This window comes from Cervus elaphus, chromosome 16 (genome assembly GCF_910594005.1).
Source record: "Cervus elaphus chromosome 16, mCerEla1.1, whole genome shotgun sequence".
Lineage (NCBI taxonomy): Eukaryota > Metazoa > Chordata > Mammalia > Artiodactyla > Cervidae > Cervus > Cervus elaphus.
Window position 1 is genome coordinate 1939890 of NC_057830.1, and position 13640 is coordinate 1953529.

Sequence of the window (13640 nt, forward strand, 5' to 3'; positions counted from 1 at the left end):
TGGCGTGCTGCGGTTCATGGGGTCACAAAGAGTCGGACACGACTGAGCGACTGAACAGCAACAGAAACATTGTAGACACACGTGGTTCTCATGTGTTTTGTTTCTCATTTATTTCTCGGCTGCACTGGGTCTTCCTTGCCGCACGTGGCCTTGCTCTGGCTGCGCTTGCGGGGGCTGCTCACTGTGGCGGCTTCTTTCTCGCCCCGCGTGGGCTCTGGGCGCACGGGTGTCAGTGGTGGCACACGCGTGTCAAACTGCCCTGCTGCCTGTGCAGTCTTCCCTGAGCAGAGACTGGAGCCTTGTCGCCTGCATCGGCGGCAGATCCGTAACCACCGGACCACCAGGGAAGCCACCTGCAGGTACCTGTTTGCAGAGCTGGAGAAAAACCCGTGCGGGAGCCTCGTGGCTCAGAGGGACTGTCCCAGCGGCTCGGGCTCCAGGGGCTGTTCAAGGACAGGGATGCCCTCTGCCACCTTGTCATGGACAGCGAGGCCAGCGGTCCTGAGAGCATCAAGCAAAGAGCCTGTGGTGGGGGGAGGAGAGGCCAGGGGATGCCCGCTCATAGGCAGGCTTCCTGCCCAGCAAGGGCGGAGGAGGCCATCCCCTCCCCTCCCTGGGCAGGGGGCTCCTCACGTCCCCCTCCTTTTCCAGCACACGTCAGAGCAGCGCCTGCTCGCGCCCCCCACCCCCGCCCCCAGCCTCCTCACCAACAGGCAGAGCCAGGCCGTCCCCAGGGCTAGGCCCGGCCAGACGGGAAGGACCCCCAGCCCGTGGCCACATCCAGCCCAGCTTGCTGGTGACCAAGCCTTCTCAGCCGGTCTCTCACGTATAAGAGGAGATGGCCAATTCAGGCGTTGGGAATTATGTGCAAACGTGGCCCTACTTGAACCTCAGACAAGTCTATTACCCACAACAGATGCATAAATACGCAGATAAAATACGTGCCAGCCTCCCACCCGTCCATGACCCCGCACACTGCACATGCGCACACACACTGCACGTGTGCACACACACTCCTCACACACACACTTCCCCCTTCACACACGCGCATGCACACACACACACTCCCCCCACAGCTGCACATGTGCACACACACATGTATGCATACATAATGCACATGCGCACACACACGCATACACTGCACATGTGCACACACACATACACACTTCCCCCCTCACACACACACGCACTCCGCCCACACCTGCATCCGCAGCACTAGCGCTGTTGATGAAGCCCCGGCGGTGCTGCCTGTGGTTTCTAATCAGGAGCGTTGATAGCCCCGCCCAGCAGTCCGGGGTCCCCTTGTCCACCTGCGGAGTCAGCTTCCTGTCTGAGGGGCCCCGGCTCACGGGCCCCACCCCACCACCCTGGGCGGTGCTCTCAGGGGGACCCAGCAGGGCTGCCTCCCCCGCCCCGTGCCGCGTGAGGATGAGCCAGGAGGGGCCTCCCTGGAACCAGCCCGCCACCCCCAGGGCTGCCACGGACGTTTCAGACCCGGGCAGACGGGGAGCCCTAGCAGACAGGCCGGCGTCTAGCCCTGGAAGGAAGTCGGAGTGTAGAACCTTGGCGGGGGTCAGCACATCCTGCACACTGGCCCTCCAGTAGGTGGACACCTGGAGCCCCTCTTCCAAGGCTGTGTGACCCCGGCCCCCTCGGCAGACACGGAAGGCCCCAGCTTTGGGGGACCAGAGCTGGGCAGGGAGCAATGTGAGGAGCGAGCCCCCAAACCCGCTACACCAAGTCCCCTCCGTAAGGAGCAGAGGATGAAGCCAGAGGCCGAGGCTCCGGGTCACCTAGGTGCGCTCCTGCGAGCCTGTTTGGCCTGAGCTCCTGGGAGAAGCAACATTGGGTCCCCGGGGGAGGAGGGAGACCCCCTGGGCTCAGCCTCCTGAGATGTGCCCTCCCCCTCAGGAGGGTTTCCCTGGTGGCTCAGCTGGTGAAGAATCTGCCTGCATTGAAGGATCCCCCGGTTAGATTCTTGGGTCAGGAAGATTTCCTGGAAAAGGGATAGGCTTCAGTCTTCTTGGGTTTCCCTGGTGGCTCAGATGGTAAAGAAACTGCCTGCAATGCGGGAGACCGTGGTTCGATCCCTGGGTTGCAACCCCCTCCAGTATTCTTGTCTGGAGAATCCCCATGGACAGAGGAGCCTGGCGGGCTACAGTTCATGGGGTCACAAAGAGTTGGACACGACTGAGCATCCAAGCACAGCAGTTCCCCTCAGCATCCCCCCCGACCCCACCCCCCGAGGAGCCGGGTCTGGAGGAACAGTGACACTCACGGCCCCAGGCGTGTCTGAGATCTGTGAGGTCGGGCTCTGCTCCCAAATTCGTGCAAATCAGCAAACAACACGGCCTGTGCGGCGCCCCCACTGCCCGTGCTCGCGTTTCTGCTTAACTTCACCCCCTTACTGTGCTTGCTCGCTCAGTCGCGTCCGACTCTGCGACCCCACGGACTGCCGCACGCCAGGCTTCCCCGTCCATCGCCATCGCCCAGAGCTTGCTCAAACACGTCCGTTAAGTCGGTGATGCCATCCAACCGTCTCATCCTCTGTCGTCCCCTTCTCCTCCTGCCTTCAATCTTTCCCAGCATCAGGGTCTTTTTCAATGAGTCAGTTCTTCGCATCAGGTGGCCAAAATACTAGAGTTTCAGCTTCAGCATCAGTCCTTCCAACGAATATTCAGGACTGATTTCCTTTAGGACTGACTAGTTTGATGCCCTTGCAGTCCAAGGGCTCTCAGGAGTCTTCTCCAACACCACAGTTCAAAAGCATCTATTCTTTAGCACTCAGCTTTCTTTATGGTCCAACTCTCACATCCATACATGACTGCTGGAAAAGCCACAGCTTTGACTAGACAGACCTTTGCAGGCAAAGTGATTTCTCTGGCTTTAATACGCTGTCTAGGTTCGCGAGCCACAAGCCACCCCCCAAGTGCTGCACACCTTTAAAGGGAGGACATGTCTGTCAAGTAACATATTGAGACACTCAACAAGCAGTGTTCCTAGGTCCACACGGACAGCTCAGCTCCCAGGCATGTGCTCCTGGGAGCCCCTGACGAATGCAAGTCCATAAACCACCACCCTCTCTCGGACTGACAACGCCTGCAGGAGAAGCCACCCCTGCTCCGAGGTTCCCTCCCCTGAGCCCCGTCTCCGCGAGGAGGGGCAGCGCCCAACCCTGGGGGTTGGTGGTGTTGCCCCCCTAAGTCCAGTGTTCACCCACACGGCGAGGCCTGGGTTCCCTCTGTGCCTGGACACACGTCAAGACCAATGTGGAAGTGATGACATGTCCATTTCAACATGAAGAGTTTTAATCCAGTTTAAAAGAATACCCAAAGCAAACTGCCCTTCAAATCTGAGGCTAATTCAGGGTTTTTCTATGATTATAACAAATGAGATACAATTATATCTTAAAATTGTTGATTAAAAATACAAACGATGTACCGATTCTTGTTAAAATTCAAAGGCTTGATTGTAGAAGACATTTACTGTAGTGAGTTAAACCTAGAAATTGCACGTGGAGCAGTGCCGACCCAGGAAACACAGACATTAACTACGCACATGCACACTCATCAGACGACAAAGGCAAATGGGGCGACTTGAAGGAACCACAGGTACCAGAATATAAGGCAACTCCAAGCCACCAGCAGAGTGTTAAGGCAGCTACTTTATTTTGAACAAGAAAGTGGCTTAAGCGAGTGCATGCCCCCCAACATGCCAGCTGCCCCCCAGCACCCCTGTGTTTTGGGAGAAAAGTGGGTGATCTCCCACCCATCCTGTCACCCACTGTCACACGTCTGCACAGGGCAGGTGTGGCCTCGCCTGGCACCTGCTTAAAGCCCGAGAATCAGGCAGTAAGTGGCTGTATTTGGGGAGATGAAACTCACTGGTCAGAGCTGAAGGCTGGAGCTGGTGGGGGGCCACTGACCCCTGACCCCAAATCAGAGAAGTGAATCACGTGCCCAGATTTCCAGCTGGTTGCACATGCAACCAGCTCCATAGCTCCATCCATTAAAACGCATTCTGAAGCAGGAGAAAGGGACAGACTCTGTGTTGCGTCATGAGGGGCCGCTAGGCCGTCCGCGCCAGGAACTCCAGGTACTGTGTCCGGGCCTCGAGGTGGTCCGACGGCCGGTTGTACGGCGTCCACACGGGGTCTCCCACGAACAGCCGCATGGCCTTCATGTAGTTCTAGGGAAACACACAGACACGGGGTGCTGGTTACACAGCCGTGAGGTCACGCTCCATGCTGCTCACCCCCGTTCTCACACATGTTCCTCTGAAAGGCAGGAGGGCCCGGGCTCAGGCAGCCGCGGGGCAGCGTCGGGCCCGCGCTCTCAATAAACACACCGCCTTGCACGCGGGCCCCTCCCGCCGCACGGTTAGAAACCTGTGCCCCTGTCCAGCCAGGGTGCACTTCCGGGGGTGTATCCTACAGGGGAACTCTCAGCATTGTCCCGGCGCCGTTTACGACAGCCGAGAACTGGAGACAGCTGGCGGACCCATCTCCAGGGGCCTCCACTCTACGCAGGAAACTGGAGTGTGTCCCAGAGTGGCCGGCAGGCGGCTGCGTACAGGCAGAGGCTTTCTATGTGCCGACAGGAAACCGTCCCAAAGCCCAGCGAGCAGCAAAGGGGGACGCCACCGCCCCGGCCGAAGCCCGCCGCCTCCTGTGCATGACATGCTCGCCTGCCAAGCGAGCCGTCTCTCCAAGAAGACTTTTGAGGACCTGATCGCGGCCGCCTTCAGGGAGAGACGCTGGGGCCAGGAGTGGGGCGACCTTCCCTCACACGTCCTCTCCAAGTCCTGAGCTTTAAGCCGAGCACACCCGTTCTCTATTCCAGAACCACCCCTGAGTCTCAGGTCAGTCCCAAGCCCACGGAGGGAGCTCCAGACCACCCTTCTGCTTCTGTGGCCGTGTCCACGGCTCCAGCGCCCAATGGCTAAGGCCTAACGGACATGCTCTCGAATGATGAAGGAGCAGGGATCCCTGGAGGGGCGCCTCCCGTTGGCCTGGGCACGTGCCCAGGGGGTGCAGTCTCCCGTGTGCCCCTGCAGACCCCGGCCCCCAAGAACCCCTGGCCGCTCGCTGAGGCAGCATCCTCGCCTAGCGCTGCCGGGGCTGAGCCTCCAACAGGCGCGCAGAGCAGACTCCAGCAGAGCAGCCGCGAGCCCACCTTCTCACCCAGCGTGAAGCGGTGGTAGATGCCGGCGGGCAGGGTGATCATGTCCCCCTTCTCCATGGAGATCCGGATCCACTGGTCCTCCTGGTCCCGCACGTCAAAGTACCCGCTGCCGTCCAAGATGTAGCGGATCTCCTCGTCCAGGTGTAAGTGTTCCTCAAAGAACATCTTGATCTGGGGTGGGGGGAGCTCTGTGAGCTGGGGGCCCCCTGGGGTGAGGTGGCCGGAACCACCCCTGCCCCAGCGCAGACCACCCGGCCTGCTCCCATGAGACGCGAAGGCACGTGGTCACCCCAGAAGGGCAGGAGAGCGTGTACATCTGCGGAAGGCGCTCAGTGAAGCCTCCCGCTCACCCCAGCCTGGCCTGTGTCTTTCGGGGCTCTATCCTCTGACGTTTCATGATAAAAATGCTCGAATGTGCACAAACGTTGGAAGCATTCTCCAGTAAACACCCATGCAACCGTCACCTCTGACTGGTCTTCTGACGACTCCCCACCTCTCGCCTCCTGCCCCGGGGGGGTTCCAAAGCTCTTCTCACGTAATGCTTCCACCCTTCTGGACAATCCACAGATGTTTGGAAAATCCCCACTTCCAGTGAGAACAGCAGCCTCTCAGGCGGGCGAGGCCGTGGGGACAGGTCCCCGCCCTGCTGGGCACACAGCCCCTGGAGGGGTGGGCACAGCTGGATACGCACTGACCCGCCGCCCGTCTAGGAATCTGCCCTGAAGATGCACCTCCAGCAGCACGGAAAGACATGCCAGCGCCGCTCCCTGCTGTGATGTTTGTCGCTGAGGGACACTAGAGACGCCCGGAAGGCCGGGGCAGAGCGCGGTGGCAGACTCAACACAGAGGCGGGCTCAACAGCAGGGCGCGGGGCAGGGCGGGCAGCCACGGGGAGCCAGGGGCCTTCTGGTGGTCTTCATTTTAGAGCCCGGCTATGGCAGCCCACTCCAGGACTCCTGCCTGGGGAACTCCAAGCACAGAGGAGCCTGGTGGGCTACAATCCGTGGGATCGCAGAGAGTCGGACACGACTGTGCACTCACCTTCACTTCTTTCCCTTTACTTCTTACAGAGTCATAAATAAAAACCAAACAAGCTTGGGGATGGGGAGAGGGGGGGACCTTAAATCTGGAATCAAGCCACATGCTCACAACCACAGGAGGAAGAGAAAACTCACCTAAGTGCTTTTGAACACAGTACTCTGACTATATCCTCAGTGAGATAGGACCGCGACTCGCCTGGAACTCCACGGACAGGCCTGCTGATCCTAACGGTGTGGACGCAGCCGCCACCGGGAACCGTGGTGTGTGTGGGAGGAGAGAGACCCGAGGATGGGCCGAGGGAGCCCCGAGGGGCGTGAACACCCTGAGCCTGGAAGCACGGAGGGGCTGGGAACACGGCGGGGACGCGGCAGGACCGCGGAGAGGGCCCGCCCCACACCCCCCTCCCCGCCGAGTCTGGACCAATCTGAACGTCAAGGTGGATCGCGGCGGGCATGGACACGGGCCCACGAGGAAACCAAGGATCCGCACGCCGGTACTGAGGGGCGTCGACAGGAGAGAACCAGGCCAAGTCAGTACAGGAAGATGAGGGCTGGAGGGACACGGTGACGGACTCAGGGCAGAGTCAGCAAGATTCACCAACACCAAGTCCGAGCTTGACGCCGAGCAGAATATTCACAGGCAGAAAGTAACTCTCCATGGACGTCTTCCTCAGAGCGGGGAGAGTCGGCCGGTCACAACACGGAGCCGGATGGGCACCAGTTTAGCCAAGCTGTGCATCAGGGGCACTGGGGCCCCCACCCACCCCGGGCACAGGCCTCCGGGTGGGGCGCCCTGAGCAAGCCCAGCACCCCTCCCGCAGGATTCCTGCCCAAAACGCGTTAACCTAAGACAGCCGTGAGACCACCAGACAGTACAGAAGTGTGCGCTACAAGAATAAGAGATAAGCTGGTATTAGGGATGGTGTTTTATTTCAGGAGAGAAGCCGTTCTAGAAGGTGGTAATGATAAGAATAATCTAACAGCCAGGATTTACAACCGTCAAGCCCCTTCTGTGGAAGGAAGGGCGCTGGTGAGAAGACAGGAAGTCTGAAATTCCAGGTAAGAACATGTAATTTCAGTCTAAGAGGATGGCAGGACTCGCAGGCACTCAGTGAGAAATTTCATCCTTTTGTAAAAAAGGTGTTATAACGTCTGTACTCCAAGCGGCAAGAATCCTTTGGGACAGAACAGAGTAAAGAGATAAACCCCACAGAACACATCTGTGTTTCAGCAATCTGGGTGTTACTGCCCCACTCCCATTCTTAGGGCAAGGTGCTAACACACAGAAGACAGCCAAGCTAGCGAGGAACAGTGTGGGTGGAGGCAGCCTTCCTGGTGGCCGGTGAAGACCCTGGACCAGGAGGACTGGGTTCTGGGCTTGGCTTTACCAACACGACCCAGGGAAGAGGCCCTCACCCCCTCCAGGTGTCCACAGGTAAGAAAAAGAGGCTACACTGAGTGGCTTAAGGCCGCAGCCCCACAGTTCGCAGCTCAGCATGATGGAAACAGCAAGTCTTGGGAGCAACACAGCTGCCAAAGCTCATCACGACAGGAAACTTCGGAAACTACTGCTGTCCTCACGGCCGTTTCTAAAGGAGTCACCTTGTTCCCCAAAAAGCAAAGACAGCGATTTCAAAAACAAGGCTGTCCTTGAACTTGAACACATTCAGCCTCATTACAAACTCTGCACGTCTGTTTTCTCACTTGGCCAAAGATTAGTGAGTTTCTCTAGTAACAGACACCTGGGGACCAACACAAAACCAAGAATTTAAAAAAAACACACTGACTCCACTTCCATATAAGATGGGGTAACAGAAACTGGATCTCCCCTCCCACCTCCAATAATCAAAGCAAAGACCATATACAAACTGATAGTTTGCAAAACACCAGACACCAGGAGAGGGAAGAAAGTGGCCGGGGAGGCAGAAAGCCAGTGAGGTGAGCCCCACACCGGCTCCGGCTTGCGAGCTCTCGGGCTGTGGCGCTGGGAGGGGGTACCCAGGCGGAGCACCCTGAGCTGAAGAGCAGGATTGAGAATCTGGGGAGATGGAGGGAGCTGGCGTGCAGTGCCCTAGGGGAGAGACCTCCACGGGGAAATCCCAGGGGCCTGCAGAGGGCCTCCCTCAAGGGCTCCTCGCCCCGTCTGTGCACACTCATGTGTAGGGAAAGGAGCTGCAGCTGGAAAAGAGCCACTCGGACCCTCAGGGTCGGAAGGAACAGCCCCTGGCCCTAGCCGGCCTGGGAACAGAGCCTGTCCCACCAGTCAGACCGGAAAAACCTCACTATCCCAGGGCCTTTGTGTGGTGTACCAGAGCAGCCTGGGGGCTACAGCCCGTGGGATCGCAGGAGAGTTGGCCTGACGTCTGACTCTCTTTGGGTGTTGACACCCAACACCACTCAAGCATCCAATTGTTTCCAATAAGCTTGCATGCATTCCAGAAGAAAACTGAAGAACATTTCTACTGGTACAACAGTACCCGGCATCCAAGAGAATAAATCACACTGTCTGGCATCCAGTCAATAATTACCAAGCACGCAAAGAACAAAACGTGACCTTTAGACACGGAGACAAGGCTTTGATCCCTGGGTCGGGAAGATCCCCTGGAGAAGGAAATGGGAATCCACTGCAGTGTTCTTGTCTGGGAAGTCGCATGGACAGAGGAGCCTGGTGGGCTACAGTCCATGGAGTCACAAGAGTCGGACACCGGACTTAGCGACTAAACAAACAAAAACACCACATGGCTTCATTGGTTAATCTGCCAAACACTTAAGAAAAAAGTAAAAGCATTCTAGACATACTCTTCCAAAAAACTGAAAAGGATGGAATACTTTTCAGCTTATTCTAAGGCCAGCATTCCTCTCATATAAACCAAAATGAAAGACATTTAAAAATAAGGAAAGGCTTGCATTTATTAATGTGTGTGTGTGTGTGTGTTAGTTGCTTAGTCATGTCTGACTGTTTGCAACCCCACAGACTGCAGCCTACCAGGCCCCTCCGTCCATGGGATTCTCCAGGCAAGAACACTGGAGTGGGTTGCCATTTCCTTCCCCAAAAGGAACTATAGAAAGAAACGAAGTGAAGTCGCTCAGTCATGTCGGACTCTTTGCAACCCCGTGGACTATAGCCTACCAGGCGCCTCCATCCATGGAATTTCCAGGCAAGAGTACTGGAGTGGGTTGCCATTGCCTTCTCCTGCATTTATTAATAGTCAATAATTAATAATTCCCCTTTTCAAATAATTCAGAGTTCCCTCACCTTTTCCTCGTAGTTCGGTAGTTGGTCTTTGCATATGGTGATGATGTCCATCCAGGAGTAGTTTCTCTCTTTTCGGATCTTCTCTAATTCTGGATCGTTCTCGTATTTGTCTGCATCCAGCTAAGAGAGTTTAAACAAGCAACAAACAGGAGGTCACGTGAACACACAGAAACACCCACACAGTCTCTTTCTGGATCTCCAGTATGATTATACTCCGAATTCATTACCTAGTCCTGTGTCCACATTCTGGATCTCCGGAATAATCATATTCCACATCTACTGTATTAACATCATTTGGTCCTTTGTCAATCCTGAACTCACCTTTCTTCCCCTCCTTTCCCAACTTCTTGTCATGCTTTCCCCACTTTCCCTAAAGGCTAAAAACAGCGCAGTTGTGTGGAATCCCCGCCTCCCTTCTCTCCAACAGCCCTTCCAGGGAGATTCCGTTGAAACGTCACGCTTCCAGTCCCAGCACCAGGAGTCCGGGGACGCTCCGACGGCCTGACGCCTGTAACGGGCACCTCCCCGCCACGCCGTGCGCTGCCCCCTCTGCAAGCCTGCCTGACCTTTGTCTCTACGGCACCTCTATGCTGACTGCGTTTCCCCGAGCCAAAACACCTGAAGCCCTCTGAGCCCACAAATAAAACCCAGGTTCCTCAGGCAGACAAGAGGCTTTCTACCGGCTGGCCCCAGGGGCCTTTTCTTTCTTTCCTTAAAATTTTATTTATGCGTTTCTGGCTGTGCCCGGTCTTCACTGCTGTGTGCAGGCTTCGTGGAGCTGCAGCGGGCCAGGATACGGGCTCCGGAGTTGCAGCGCCCTGACTGCAGAGCACCGGCTCGACAGGCGTGGCATCCTTGCCCCAGACACGTGAGAGCTTCCCAACCACCCTGCGTCTCCTGTGTCAGCAGGCGGCCTCTTCCTCTGAGCCACCAAGGAAGCCGGAGACATGAATGTCTACATGACCACTCCCCACGTGAGCAGACCCACACAGCACACGTGTGCCCCACACCGTGTACCTTCACATCGCCCGTGAGAGCTTCCCACACCCTACGGCGTCACTGATACACAACAGGCAGACATGCCCAGCTACTGTCCTGCTCAAGATGAAGTCATTATAAAGGACAAACAGGCCCAGGGCACTGGGAGCACACAGTAAATAAGTCTACTTGGGGCCTCCCTGGAGGCTCAGAGGGTAAAGCGTCTGCCTGCAGTGTGGGAAACTCAGGTTCGATTCCTGGATCGGGAAGAGCCCCTGGAGAAGGAAATAGCAACCCACTCCAGTACCCTTGCCAGGAAAATCCCATGGACGGAGAAGCCTGGTAGGCTGCAGTCCACAAGGTCGCAAAGAGTGGGACACGACTGAGCGACTTCACTTTCACTTTCAAACAAGTCTACAGGCGACTCCCTGGAAAAGACCCTGATGCTGGGAAAGATTGAAGGCGGGAGAAGGGGACAACAGAGGATGAGACGGTTGGATGGCATCATTGACTCGATGGGTAAACTCCGGGAGTTGGTGATGGACAGGGAGGCCTGGCGTGCTGCAGTTCATGGGGTCGCAAATAGTCAGACACGACTGAGCAACTATACAAGTTTAATTCTAACAGTCCTGGGTCTTCCCATCCACAGGAGAACTGGGAGGTAGGAGGAGCCCTACTCGATCTGGCGGAGGAACTGAAAACAGTCTTACTTTATCCCCGGACACTTTCAGACCTTGGCCAGTGTCCACTCCGGCTCCAAAACTGTCCCGTGGACAGCGAGACTAAAGGTCAGGAGTCTGAACAGACGGCGCCTCCCATCGAGCCGCCCCCCCCCACCCCAGGGAGACGCACAGGGGACCCTTCAGGGGCCCCCAACCGCCCTCCGGCCGCCCCGCCCGGGCCGTTGAGGACAGGCCCGCGCCTACCGGGTCCCGGCCTCCCACTGAGGCGGCGGGGACCCGCGGATCCCGGGCCCCGCTCTCACTGCGACCCCTCCGCCCTCCACCCCGCCCCCCGCCCGACCCGGATCCCCGGCACCGAGCGCGCGGCGCGCCCCGCGGTAGAGGCCCGGAGGCCGGCCAGGCCCGCGCCGAACGTGCGCACTGAGCCCGGGCCCCCGGGCTCCGCAGCCCCGCTGGCAGGAAAGCGGGGCGCACGGGGGGCCGGAGGGGCGCCTGTGCCGCCGCGCGGGCCCCGCTTACCTTCCAGTAAAGGACCCCGAGCCGGCGCAGCTGCTCCAGGCCAACAGGGCGCGCGGGCTCGGCGCGGTGCGGCCGCCGCGGGTCGTCGGCCGCATCGTCCATGTACCAGGCCTGCACCATGGCCGGGAACTGAGCGCGGGGCCGGGAACTGAGCGCGGGACCTGGGCGAGGGTGGGCAGGGGTGAGCCGGGGCCTGCACCAGGACGCACGCGGGCGCCCCTCCCCCCCCGCCCTCCTCCCCTCCCCCCCGCCCTCCTCCCCTCCCCCCCGCCCTCCTCCCCTCCGCCCTCCTCCCCTCCCCCACTCCTCCCCTCCCCCCAGCCCTCCTCCCCTCCCCCCCTCCTCCCCTCCCCCCCGCCCCCCCCCCCCCGCCCTCCTCCCCTCCTCCCCTCACCCCTCCCCTCACCCCTCCTCCCTCCTTTCCCTCCTCCCTCCTCCCTCCTTTCCCCTCCCCGGGAGGGCGGGTAGGCTCAGGGCGCGAAGCGGTGTCCCAGAAGAAAAGCTACTGGGCCTAAAATAGCCTGGAGTTTAAACTCCCCTCTAGGTCCTCCCCACCATTCTATCAGTTCAGTTCAGTTCAGTGGCTCAGTCATGTCTGACTCTGTGTCCTCATGGACCGCAGCACGCCAGACCTCCCTGTCCATCACCTACTCCCAGAGCTTGCTCAAACTCATGTCCACTGAGTCGGTCATCTCGTCCTCTGTTGTCCCCTTCTCCTCCTGCCCTCAATCTTTCCCATCATCAGGGTCTTTTCCAATGAGCCAGCTCTTCGCATCAGGTGGCCAAAGTATTGGAGTTTCAGCTTCAGCATCAGTCCTTCCAATGAACACCCAGGACTGATCTCCTTTAGGATGGACTGGTTGGATCTCCTTGCAGTCCAAGGGACTCTGAAGAGTCTTCTCCAACACCACAGTTCAAAAGCATCAATTCTTCGGCACTCAACTTTCAAGAATTTTCTCCCCTAAAGAAAGGAATGGACATTAAGATTGATTACGTTCAGCTCCCAACCAATCCCAGTCTCCGGCAGGTCTCAGGAATTCCTTTCCCCAGTTGTTGAAAGCTAACTAATCAAAAATAATCTTGAGGAAAAATAGACCCCCTCAAAACGCTGTATCTCCGCATATATATGCTTTCTGTATATACCTACTCTCTTCTTGACTTGACGCAGCAGCCCACTCATCTGACTGCTGCCCCTTCTCAGCTCATTAAAGGTGATCTGTTCCTGTAAAGTGCCGGTCTCCTTCTTTCTCCGAACCTCGCCTTCTCTAACTCCCTTACCCTACATTTTTTGGTGCTGAAACCTGGGAGGTTGAGGTTCCTTCTCAGTCTCGTTCTCCACGGCCAGCTCTTCGGAGCGTGGAAACCTGCCAAGCCCGCTTTCCCCGCCTGGGCTTTCAATACCTCCTCGGGAGGATGCCCCGTGCCTTCGTGAGCGGTACAAGCCCTGGGTAAGGGCTTTATTGGTTTTCCACGAACCCCAAGGAATATCGGCCTCTCTCTCTCTCTTCCTTTTTTCTCTACACTCTCTTTTTTGCGAGACTGACCAACTCCAGGACAGAGGCCTTTTGCCATTCGACCTCCCTCCATCCACCACGAATTCTCACCTGACCCAGTAGCCCAGGGAAGCTCGGATGGTACTCTAGGGCACATAGACTATCGTCCTTTCTGCATTCCCAGGGAACCCTCCGGCCCAAAGGCCCTCTGGGGAGGTACTTGGGGGACACCCCTCCCTCCTTAAGAGTCTCTCTCTCTCTCCGTTTGCCCGGTCAAATGATTAGGTGACAACCTTTTCTCTCGACCGGACAGTCATTAGCCATTTGCTATGGGGTCAAGCCAATCCAGAGAAGGCAATGGAACTCCACTCCAGTATTCTCGCCTGGAAAATCCCATGGACAGAGGAGCCTGGTAGGCCGCAGTCCATGGGGTCACTAAGAGTCGGACACGACTTAGCAACTTCACTTTCACTTTTCACTTTCATGCA

General features: G+C 57.6%; 2 protein-coding genes across 2 annotated transcripts; both read right to left on the reverse strand.

Annotated features, from left to right (window-relative positions):
* Window positions 1–3570, reverse strand: LOC122709872. Its single transcript, XM_043927138.1, has 3 exons — window positions 3559–3570; window positions 1202–1793; window positions 1–353 (listed from the first exon to the last, which is right to left on the reverse strand). The coding sequence occupies exons 1-3, from the start codon at window positions 3568–3570 to the stop codon at window positions 250–252; spliced, it is 708 nt and encodes a 235-aa protein (XP_043783073.1). The 3' UTR covers window positions 1–249.
* A 74-nt stretch (window positions 3571–3644) lies between these two features.
* On the reverse strand, window positions 3645–11901 carry ADI1 (acireductone dioxygenase 1). Its single transcript, XM_043927905.1, has 4 exons — window positions 11660–11901; window positions 9480–9599; window positions 5175–5354; window positions 3645–4188 (listed from the first exon to the last, which is right to left on the reverse strand). Exons 1-4 carry the CDS (start codon window positions 11777–11779, stop codon window positions 4069–4071), a joined length of 540 nt encoding a protein of 179 aa, XP_043783840.1. The 5' UTR covers window positions 11780–11901; the 3' UTR covers window positions 3645–4068.
* Window positions 11902–13640: the final 1739 nt, after the last annotated feature.

Bases quoted from the DNA above. Each gene is read 5' to 3' on its own strand.
- LOC122709872 (XM_043927138.1), bottom strand. The intron at 354-1,201 runs GTGTGGGCGGAG...AGGTACCTGCAG, and splicing joins CGCTAGTGCTGCGGATGCAG to GTGGCTTCCCTGGTGGTCCG.
- ADI1 (XM_043927905.1), bottom strand. From the start codon at position 11,779: ATGGTGCAGGCCTGGTACATGGACGATGCGGCCGACGACCCGCGGCGG. The intron at 9,600-11,659 runs GTAAGCGGGGCC...AAACTCTCTTAG, and splicing joins TCGGGGTCCTTTACTGGAAG to CTGGATGCAGACAAATACGA. The intron at 5,355-9,479 runs GTGAGGGAACTC...CCCCCACCCCAG, and splicing joins TACCGAACTACGAGGAAAAG to ATCAAGATGTTCTTTGAGGA.